At 33.9% G+C, this 12,252-nt stretch overlaps 1 protein-coding gene across 5 annotated transcripts in view; it reads right to left on the minus strand.

Annotated features, from left to right (window-relative positions):
• Pde4dip (phosphodiesterase 4D interacting protein) overlaps window positions 1-12,252 on the minus strand; it is a 217,112-nt gene that overhangs the window by 51,866 nt on the left and 152,994 nt on the right. For all 5 annotated transcript variants that reach the window (XM_071618121.1, XM_071618120.1, XM_071618119.1 and 2 more), the window contains 7 exons: window positions 11,808-11,921; window positions 11,480-11,617; window positions 10,194-10,373; window positions 9,097-9,291; window positions 6,917-7,084; window positions 6,663-6,744; window positions 3,869-3,960 (listed from right to left, as the gene is read on the minus strand). In XM_071618121.1, coding sequence (XP_071474222.1) covers window positions 3,869-3,960; window positions 6,663-6,744; window positions 6,917-7,084; window positions 9,097-9,291; window positions 10,194-10,373; window positions 11,480-11,617; window positions 11,808-11,921 — 969 coding nt within the window. The remainder of the gene's footprint in view (window positions 1-3,868; window positions 3,961-6,662; window positions 6,745-6,916; window positions 7,085-9,096; window positions 9,292-10,193; window positions 10,374-11,479; window positions 11,618-11,807; window positions 11,922-12,252) is intronic.

Here is a 12,252-nt window from a genome sequence, read left to right on the forward strand (position 1 = left end):
GTGTTCCTCTATTTGAGTTAGCAGTATAAAACCATCAAATTTATTTAATTTAACCATATTTATTATGACACCTAAAAACTGGTTATCTTTAGCAGAAGTAAAAGATGAAGTTCTTCTTCATATAAGTTCCTTAGCTAATAGATTAAAACATTATAGAACACCTCCATTATGCAAAACTTAATGAATTAATAAATAAGGCATCAAACAAAAATAGCTGCTAACATCAGAGATCACTAAATATTACATGCTTCCTACTAAACATGCTACCACCTGCAATGGAATCTTACACACAGTTAGCACTGTAGGCCCTAAACTTTCAGTGTTGTATTTTCCTTCCCTCCTCATTAGAAAATGATAAACATCGTTATAACAAATTCATTAAAAATTATGATAATAACCATAGCTGAGTTGTTCTCACAAACTTAGCGATCTGGCTAATCTACTTCTTGTCCTTCAATATCGGCCACTTTTATCCTTATTCTTCACTTTCTAGGAATACAAGACTTTTTCTGTTCTTGTAACACAGACTCTTGATTCATGGGCTTTATACCTATTACTCGGTCTGCCTGAAATATCTTTTCCAAGGATGCTTCCTTCCCGTCCTCAGGACCCCAGTATCATCTGCTCAAAGAGGTCTTCTTTGACCACTCCAGTTAAGGTGGTCCCCATCCATGTTACTTTCTATCACTTTTTTTTGTATCACTCATTTTAATCTTCAATTATAATATCATAATATTTTATAATGCGTATATTAGCAAATATAGCAAGGAAATCTTATATTTATAATTTATAATATCTAATGGCATAATTATTATAACATATTATAATTTATAATATAACATGTTTCTTGTCTTTTATCTCTCTAGTAGAAATTACACAGAGCCAGAATGGGACATTGTTGATATTGCTCACTACCTCAGCCCTGCACTAGCTTACAGAAAGTATCCCATATATGAATGAATGAACAAGTGAACAAATGAATCCTCACAGAAATCCTATGGGGCAACTACTTTTCAATTTACAGATAAGGTGACTTCTACACCTCAAATTACAGATGAGGTGACTGAGACAGAAATTAAGGAACCAATTCAAAAATCACAGAGCTATTAAGTGGCAGATCCAGAGTATGAACTTGTGGAAGCAAACTTGATTCACTAGGCATAATGTCTTTCCTGTAGGTATCGTATTCCATATAATCTTTACGGCAATGGCAAGTTATTTCAAATAAATATTTTATAGAACTATTTTAAGATAATCTTTAAAAATTCAGTGGAACAAGTGAAGAGAGATGGTAGAGAAGCCAATTTAAGGTATAATTAAGCTTCCTAAAGGAAGCAACACTTCTTCCTTAAGCACATAAAATTTAAGTCAAAAGTAAGAAAAATTTTATTCGTGTATCTTCTAATTCCATCAATGCTTGCAGTATAACTGTGTGGCTCATATGATTTAGTAACAGTTATTTGATAGTTTTAACTACCTTTATTTTCCTTCCATGCTGAAGGAGCTCAGTTAGTGTAACTCTTGACATTTCTTTGCCCCCAATCAGGGGGAGGGACTTGACTTATCTGTACACAGTGGAAGAATAAACCAGGCCTGCTTGGCTCACACCCCCCACTTCCTCTCCTTAGAAGACACTGGCCTAAAGGAAGACTATTTCTTATCACTGCTTCTCCAAAGGCAGTTTGTTGCCCACCACAGAATAGTCTGCCAGGCCCAATGCTGCCTGTGACTGAGCAGGTCAATTACCCAATCCAGGTCCAACATCGGTTCTTACATTAAGTTTTCTAAGACTCTGTCAGTATTAAATCTGATAAAGCTTCAGGCTATCTGCCACCAATTTGTTTTATTTCTCAATTTGTTCAGGGTTGGGTATGAAAAAAGGGTGCTATTTATCAGATCCTCTTCAAAGAGATAGATAGATAGATAGATAGATAGATAGATACAAACAGACATCCAGGTACTTGGTTCCATTGAAGAAAAATGAAAACATGAAGAAGAAAACATTTTTACAGCATGATAAAAGGTCTGCAGGTAAGACTGACACAGGTTTTAAATCCTGGCATAAACTCCTTTACAAGGCATTTAAACTAATGATTTCCTCAAGTGTAAAATGGAAATAATATAGCTACTTTTCAGGGCTACATAAGAAATACAGAAAATGTTTTACAAGTACTTGGCACATTACAGGGAATTAATGAAGTAACTACTGCTGCATCTATATACTACTATAATATCAAGACAGGAAATATGGGGAAAATCGACATAGCTTTTGGTAAATACCTCATGTTAGATGGAATGTGGTAATACATTTATATGTTATTGGACTTAGAAGAGGGTAATGGATTAAGGATTCATGAAGTTAAGCAATAGCTAAATATCATTCATAAGCATTATAATTTTATGATCACGAAAACAGAACAGAATCAAAAAGTAACATTACTCTGAATTTGGTACATATGAGAAAAACAGAAATAGTATGTGAAAATTAAAATATCTGACATGAATAATCAATCAATGGCTAAAGTAAAGGAAAAAAGGGAAAGGATTAGGGGATTTAAAAACTAATTTTTTAAAATGCCATGCATGAATTGGTTTATAAGCAAAAATATGGTAATAAAATCAAAAGGTATAATAAGACAATTTCATCATAAATATAAACAGATTTTATATTATAAATCAAATTATAGCAAAAAAGGTAGAAAAAGCTAGGAACTGAGCTAGCTAACTTAGGAACCCATGACACTGACTTTTTTTAAAAATATTTTTTGGTTATTGATGGACATCTATTTTATTTGCTTATCTATAGGTGGTGCTAGGAATCAAACCCAGTGTCTCACACATATGAGGCAAGCACTCTACCACTGAACTACATACAACTCCAGCCCCTGACTGACCTTTTAAAATAGATGCCATAGCAACATGTGTATAGTTTTTGTCTGTAATGCTATGTTGTAGCCCTAACATTTCTTCTACATCATAGCTGGACATACAACTGGCTATATGGGGAAGACAGAGGAAGGATTTCTATAAGACTGACAGGTTTCTTCTAAGAAAATGGATGAAAATTACTGATAGAAAGAGTTCATGCATAAGATGGGGAAGAGTATCTATTCCAAGAAATGACTTCTTAGAAGGAAAGTATTTGGAGACACAAAAGACTTTGAGTCTAAATCTTAGCTTTGGCATTTATTAGTTAGGACTAACCCCTGTCCCATTAAAAATAAATAAATTAGTGTTTCAGCTTTTCCATCTATAAAATAAGTCCAATACCATCTATTTTGTGTAGAGTTGTGAACACTGGCATTAATTTAAGAATTCAGCACAGTCTAATGCATATAAGAGTACTCAATAAATATTATTGCTCATACTCAAATTTCTCTTGTTTAATGCTTCTAAACTCTAATTTCATGAGTCTAATGTCATAATTCTAAGCAGCAATAACATAGCATTTCCTCTTTTCACAAGTGTTTTACAATCATTTTATTACAGTTATTAATGGGTAGAAAAAACTTCATTATTTCAGTAGTAAAAAAGCTTTAAAAGTCCCCATTATAAAAATAAGAGGATCTTATTGGATAAAATATATATATATGTATGCATATATAATATATATCTTATTTACATATATTTTTATGTTATATACAATGTTATATATTATCTATATCTTACATATACATCTTTTATATATAAACACACACACACATATAAAATGATTTATATTTTTTTCCAAAAAGAAAAAAGGTATACCTTATATTTGAACTTAGATATTATACTTAAAGAATCGTACTCTTTTAAATATAAACTATTCTGGGGGAAAAAAAAAAAACAAAACAGGAATTTAGAAATTAGCCTTGACTATAAAACTCACCTGACTTTCTCTTTCTTTTTTAGTCATAAGTACAAGTTCCTCTTTGGCATTACTCAGTTCTTTCTCCAGTCCTGCAACTGTGTCCAAGTCTCCTAAAATGAACACATAGTGCCAGTTTTAATCACTAAAAACATGTAATCTCTGCTGCCTCATTTTTTGAGAAATTTTCTTGGAATATGCATTCCAGCAATTAAGAAAAAATACACACACACACACACACACGCACACACACAGGTTTTTTTATAGCATTATTTATAATAGCAAAATATTGCAATCACTCTACATGGGAAAGAGAAAAGATGGAATCAGCCACAGTGTATTCACACTAAGGACTATATATATACAGCTGTAAAAAAGAATGAGGAAGTTCATGAACTTATATGGAGCAATTTCAAGGATACATTAAGTGAAAGAAGCTATGTTCAAAAGAATACTTCTATCTGGAAAAGGGGGAAATATGTGACACACACATACAAATTATGTATGTACATGATTCATCTGTTTATTTTTGCAAAAAGATATTTCATTAAGGATAACACAGAATTTAACAATTTTCCTTCAGAGAATGAAAAGAAACATGAGAGAAAAGATTGGAAAGCAGATGGGACTTCTGAGAATATTTTTTTCATCTACTTGACTTTTTAACTGTGTTAATGTTAAATTTTGAATGTGTAAGTTAGTTTGACAATAATAGGACATAAAAATCTAAAATTATGGAATACAGAAGGTAGATATTATAATAATTTTTTAAAAGACACAATCCACTTACACAACAAATGGAGTGGGAAGATGAGGGCAAGATAACTCTTTTTTTTTGTAAAATAATTTCATAATAGATAAGAGAAAAAATTTAAGAACTAGGAAATTAATTTTTAAAAGTTCAAGCAAGGTTTAAAGAATGCTAAAGCTACTGACTATTGGGAAACACAACTGTCAGCATCTCAAGCTATCAGCCTGTAGAGCACTTACTAATTACAAAGGGGAAAATGAACCTTTACAATGGAGAGATCTGGCACACATTACAACCTTAACCAAAGGATAAAATTTGTTACCACTACGTAAAAATTTTTCCACATTTGATGATCTGATACTTATTCCTGTATATTCAATTATTCAACTTGATGCAAACTGACCAATATGCACTAATGGGATACACCCAAAAAGACATCACTCATAGGATTCTTGACAAAAATGTTTAACCTGAACCTAACCATGAAGAAACAATGATAGACAGTGCTCTGAATTCTTCAAAAATCCTAATGTTGTAAAAGACAGGAGGAAAAAGGTTGGAAAACTGTTCTAGATTAAAGTAGACTGAAGACAGGACATCTAGGCACAATGCATGTCCCCTGGTGGCAAGAAGAAGCAACTACAGAAAATGTTATTGAGACAATGAGAATTCTAAATATGGATTATATATTTAGATAGTAAAAATACATTAAGGTCAAATTTCCTAAACATGATAATTACATTGTAAACATGTAGGAGAATGCCTTTGTCCTTAGAAAATACTTGCTGAAATATTTACAGATCAAATGTCATGATGTTTATAAGAAATTTAGAAAAAAAGCATTATATCTATATATGTTGTGCACACGGAAAAAAATAATGCAAATGTGGCAAATGTTAACAATTGATGAATCCTAATAAAAATGTATATGGGTATTCACTACACTATCGTTGCCACTTTTCTGTAGGTTTGAAATTTCCAGAATAAAAAGTTGGGGGAAAGTATGTTTTTTTCTGCTATCATATATACCTAATTAAAATAAATAAATAAATTTTAAAAAGAAAAAGGCAAATATAAAGTAAATTACACAAATCTAGCATTCATTACTTTTGGGGCAATGCAAAGGTTTCTTGTTAGATAATGAAACTTGTGCAATTTTTCCCACAGAATCATCTAATACCATACACTATAATACAGGTGCAAACTTTTTACATTCTTGGTGACAAAAGAAATCACAAGTTAATTGTTTAAGTTTACACCCTTTCTGGTTCCAGCATTATAATCCCTACCTCATTAATCATCACCAGTAGCTTCTTCTGTAATTCTCTGGGAAACAGCTTCCTTAAAGCTACCCTAAATACCAACCTTTTGCTCTGTAAATGCAGAAACTCCAATCCAAGGTTTCTACTTGAGTTTTGCTCCCACCATGCTTAGAATGTGATTGTCTTTGGGGAGTTCAAGCCCTACAGCCATTCCTTGAATAAGGTTGAGCTTGGAAAATAATTCAGGTATATTGTCCCTCCTAATACTTTAATGTAAGTGTTGTCAAGTTACTATGAGCACCCCACTATTGAAAGATATCCAGTAGAATGTATCAGTTCCATTGGTCCTGCTGTGCAGGTTTGGAAACACTACTCTGGCATTTCCGAATCCCTGCAAAACTCTCTCAAAAGGAGAATTAGGATTCAGTTTCCCTGGAGTAAACTGTGAACTCTTTTTTTTTTTTTTAATATTTATTGTAGTTGGATACAATATTGTAGTTGTAGTTGGATACAATATCTTTAATTAATTAATGTATTTTTATGTGGTGCTGAGGATCAAACCCAGGGCCTCGCCTGTGCTGGGCAAGCACTCTACCACTGAGCCACAACCCCAGCCCCAACTGTGAACTCTTATCAACATAAATTATGGGCATTTCTTCTGAGAACTGACATGTCTCCAGCCTTTCAGAGGAATCCAAACATTTTTTTCTGTTAAAAGAAAGAGTTGTGGCCAAACCTATTAATATAGAGATACAGGAAGGAAAACAAAAGATCTTTTCATGAAACAAAATTTGATACTTACCTAATGTGGACCTGGGAATGCTAGCATCCTCTTTAGCAGGCAAGGAAGTGCTATCATTTCTGGAGGGTATTTGCATTGATGCCTAAAAATTGGAAGAGTTGGGGAATTTAGGAAGACACAGGAACTATGATCACAATGGCAGGACTTGCAATATTCTCACACAGTTTCATATTAAAAGTTATTAAACTTATATGCCTGAAATGTAAGCAAGAAATGCTGCTGACATGAAGTCTACATAAGTCTACAGTTCTTACTTGATCAGTTTGCTCTCCCAGATTGGGGCTCATGGAAGTAGCTTTAGCTTGTTGGTTAGAGACGAGTGTTTGAGCCATCATTAAGTCTTTCCCTCCTAAATGCTGGCGCACAGCCTGTAATTCTAAATTTCTTTCCATTAGGGCTTGCACCATCTTCTCTGCAGCAGCCTAGTGAGAAGAAGTCACAAATAACATTAGAAAGATATTGCAGTAAAATAAACACAATTTGTTTTCAAGTGTAATTGCTTAAAGACCAACCATTTAGAAAAAGCTATTGCGGGGGCTGGGTTTGTGGCTCAGTGGTAGAGCACTTGCCTAGCATGTGTGAGGCACTGGGTTCAATTCTCAGCACCACATATAAATAAAGTAAAGGTCCATCAACAACTAAAAAAAAATAAAAAGCTACTGGGACCCTAAGAAATAGTTTCCTTGCTATCAGTTTATAAAGAAAAACAGTCAAGTGAGTAGAAAAAAAAGTTGCTCATAGGCAAAATGTTGAAAAAAAAAAACATAACACATTTATTACAGATAAGAGAAACTGAAGTAGATTCTGCTAGAACTCTATTGGTTTAAGGTGTTAAGGTTCTGGTTTGAATTGGTGTAACAGATGACTGTCTTTACTCTTACTTGTTTCTTTGCCCTGGATTACTCTTCACCTATATATCTGGATGGTTTGCTCCCTTCAGGTCTTTGCCAAATGTCACCTTATCAGATTGGCCTTCCCTGAGTATCCTGTCTAAAACAACAATCTTGTGAGTCACAAGGCACAAATATTCAGTTATGAGTAAGTTCTGGGGATCTAATGTACAACACAGCGACTATTGGTAATAATGTTATATTGTTTACCTCTATTTGCTGAGAGAGTAGATCTTTAATGTCCTCATTAGGGATCCACACATAGGAAATAACTGTTTCCTAAGACATTGTATCCATCTAAACTAAAAAAGTATTTTTTTTAAAAAGCCATTTAGGTGATTCTTCTGCCTGTAAAACTTGAGAATGCAGAAGAGTATAACTAATACTGTTGCTGAATTTAAAATCTTCAGTCATTTCCATTAGCTCCAAGGTTCCATTATTTTATTATCTGCTGTGTAGTAAAAAGATGTATAATAAGACTAATTCTTTCAAATAACAGAGGTTAAAAAGAAACTTCAAAGACTTAGTAGCCTCTTGTCAAAGACTTAAATGATTCACAATAATTTTGTTAGGTCTCTTCTAGAAGTGATCATTGAAGTATGTGGCAGGATGTTTCTAACAAAATGTGTATTTACTTCAGTAGGCCAGAGAATTAGAAGAGTGGAATATCACTATCCCATGATACAAGAAAGCATCAGAAAATATTGTGGTAACATAACATAGGCAAGTAAGAATGCAGCTTCCTCCAAAAACTGATTTTGAGCTACTGGTCCTTAATATGCAGCATAAGTCAACTAGTAGTCTTTGCCCTTAAGGAAAAAGATAAAAATGAAGGGAAAAATAAAAAATTATTTCTGAAATAGTTGTATACCATTATTTTGAGATTAACACTCAATATTGAGTATGGGAATGTATTCTCTTCATGTCCTTTCAAAACCAATCATTTTTTTTTCCTCCTGAGATAGGAGAGAAATACTTTTTCGGGGGTGAGTACCAGGGATTGCACTCAGAGGCACTCGATCACTAAGCCACATCCCCAGCCCTATTTTGTATTTTATTTAGAGACAAGGTCTCACTGCGTTGCTTAGCACCTCACTTTTGCTGAGGCTGGCTTTGAACTTGAGATCCTCCTGCTTCAGCCTCTCGAGCCACTGGGATTATAGGTGTGCACCACTGTGCCCAGCGAAAGAAAATACATTTGATTGTAAGTTTTTCCATACCTCGAATGAAAATATAAAATGTCACTCAAGTCTTGATAGTTTAGAATTAAATCAAAACACTCCAAAACTCCATACCTTGTTCTCTTATAATGATCAAAGCATTAAGAAAAAATCAGTGTAGACAATGCAGTTAATGAACACGTGTTTTTGGCACAATTCCAAATGTGGTGTTTAAAACACATTTAACACTTGGATGACTGATGTAAAACTGAAATCTATTTAATAAACAGCAGGAGAGAAACTATGGAGTTTCTCCGTATATCATGTAAAATGATATACACATGTTACAAATGATATTTTTCTGGTCTCTGCACTAGTCCTTACCTGGCTCTCCTGCTCCCTGGTGCTCACAGACTGAAGCAGAACCTGAACCTCCATTTCATGTTCCAAAGCTTGTTTGTTCCGATCACTTAGGAGGTCCTGCAGCATCCTTTCTTTTCGCTGTAAACGCTGGCAGAGCTCCTCAGCTATTTCACTCTGTCCCGGTCCCAGTTTGCAGAGCAATGTTGCACTAAGATCCTGATGCAGAAGGAATGGTGTAAGATTTTGGAAAAAAAAGTTCTTTCTAACACATATTGAAATGCTTATAAGAAGTGTCATGGAAGAAAGAGCTTTGAGGTTCTTGAGAATAAACATCATGTTTTATCCACTTTTGTTTCCCCGCATTTAGGAAAGGCCTATGACTCAGAAGGCTAGACATGCTCAGTGAACAAACACTAACAATATAAAATATATAGAGTGCCAACTTACATATTGTTCTCTGAAATAAATTCTTCTCTTATTTGCTCAGGGAACATAATAATTAATGTTAGATGAGAACAAATGGACACTCAGCCCAAGTGTTTCATTTATTTTCTCCCCAGCAAAAACTTTTAGGGGAGCATCAAACAGAAAGTTAAAAAGGAATGACAAAAACTGTTTTAATAAGCAGGCTGATGCAATTCCTATCTCTATATTGGTGGTTAAAACTGTGAAGCCATACTGCCTGGGTTGAATACTGGCTCTGACACTTAACTAGCTGGTACCTGGATAAGTTAACTTCAGAAGTCTTTTCCTTGTCTGTAAAAAAGGGATAATATTATGTCCCTCATATATTTGTGAGGATTCAATAAGTTATTGCCCATTAAGCTCCTAAAATAGTACCTGACCTGACATGAGCACCATAACTAATAAAGGTTAGTTATCATATTATAGATGCATATTTTCGATCACATTAATTCTCACATAACTTCTTTGAGAAAGATAAACATCATCTTAAGTTTACAGATATGGGGAACAAGTCTTAGGGAAAGCCAATTACTTGCCCAGAAAATGAAATTAAAGACTTGGATAACTTGCTTCCCAGACTTCTAGAGTCCTAAGTCAAGAATGAAATCAAGTAACCACTAAGCCAACTGCTTTTAAGCTAACTGAGGTCTTGCCTCCACTTCTTTGTTCCTGTCATGAAGAGATGTCTGTAACTGCTGAACGATACTCTCTTGTTCCTTCTGCCAATGGCTAAATTTGGTTTCCATTTCTTCTTGTAGCCACTGGAGGTTGTGACAGGTAGCAGTTAACTGTTCAACTTCTAGGCCTTTGGCCCTCAGGAGACTCTCCATGCTCTATAGTCACAAAGAGAGCAATCATAAGTTAAAAGAGCTATTCTATACTTCTCGTGATAAATGAGAAATTAGATCCACCTTTAAATTAGCACCTATTAACTTTTTTGCAAGAGGAGAAAACTAAGTAACTAATCTAACAATGTCATACTAATTTATTTTTTGTTTTTAGAAATTCTTAACTAGTTTGTGGAGAGAGAAATACTAGGCCCATGATAAAATGGAAACATTATAGAGGAAGTAATTTCTCTGAAGAGAAAGTAAATGACTCCTTTAAAAAGTGACAGATGGTTAGTTATATAAGCTTTAAAATAAGTATGTAAATAAAAAGCTCATGGTAAATGTTAGTAAAATAAACAAGTGTTCTAATTGTGGGAATACAGGGACGTGTATGTAATATTAATGAGATGAACAACAGTTATACCCTGGAAATGCTTATGTAAAAATGTATATGTGTGGGGAAGGATGTGTATGTATCTATATCCAAATCCCATTTCCAAAGATGAAAAATAAATTAGAACCATGTAAATAGAAACCAGTATTCACTGACTTCCTCTACAAAAACAGAAGTGCTGTAATTTCTCACAGTTTTTTTTCTAATTTTTAAGTTAGACACAATACCTTTATTTATTTTTTTTTTTATTAGCTACACATGACAGTACGATGATCTTGACAATTCATACATTTGAATCAAATGGGGTATAATTTCTCATTTTTCTGATTGTACAGGTTGCAGAATCACATTGGTCATACAGTCACCTATATACATACAGCAATAATAATGTCTATTTTATGTGATGCTGAGCATAGAATTCTGTTCCTCATGTGTACTAGGCAAGTATTCTATCACTGAGCTACAACCCCAGCCCTAATTTCTCACTTTCTAGTCTATAATGATGGAACTAGTAAGTGCTACTTTTGTTTATATATATATATGTGTGTGTATAAATAAAAATAATATACGTGTGTGTATACACACACACACACATATCCATATACTTTATAAAGCAAATACTCTGGTTTTCAGAAAATGATGGAGGATGCTGATGCTTCAGGCTTAGAATGCAAGTGGGAGAGGAATACCAAGTCAAGACAGATTTTGCTCTTACATGCATGGTAGCTTCATTAGAAGAGAGGACACTGCACAGTCTCTCTATGTCATGATCTCGCTCTCTCACAGCAAGATGAAGCTGGCGCAGTTCTTTGTCTTTTTCTTCTAGAGCAGAGAACTTTTCATCTATAGCCCGCTGTAACAAAAAGTAAAGCTCCTAATTCTACAAGGTTCATTATCTTGATTACCATTTACTCAATGAGCTTCAAAATATGAGAGAATGGAAAACCAAAACCCCAAAGGAGAAAATTAAGTAGACATAAATTTCTTGATACTCATGTACATAGAATAACCTATAGCCCAATAAGCAAAACCACAACACGTACCTCTAGAGCAATAGCTCTATCATGTATTCGTTGCCGAAGTTTCTCAAGCAACATTTCATTTGCTTCAGGGGTTTTTTCTGAATTATCTCGATACTGTAGGAGCTCCTGAAATTCCTAATGAGACAAAAGATATTCCTTTATTCACTTATCTATTACTAACTGTATTCCTATATTTTGCTAAGTAATCTGTCATTTAAGATAAAAAACATGATTATTCTTCGCAGGGGGAAAAATTTAGCAGAGATAGCATTCATGTAAATTGTTAACTATTCTGCAACATACAACATATATAATACATAGAACTGATAACCAATCTTCAACATATAAACATACTAGCATGCTTGACAGCTAACTAGTAGGGGAACACAGGGTATATTGCTTGACTCTCTGCCTAATAGTACAATAAAGATCTAACAAAGGAGGAACGATTTGCACTGATAAAAGA

This window comes from Marmota flaviventris, chromosome 10, assembly GCF_047511675.1.
Source record: "Marmota flaviventris isolate mMarFla1 chromosome 10, mMarFla1.hap1, whole genome shotgun sequence".
NCBI classification, from domain to species: Eukaryota; Metazoa; Chordata; class Mammalia; order Rodentia; family Sciuridae; genus Marmota; species Marmota flaviventris.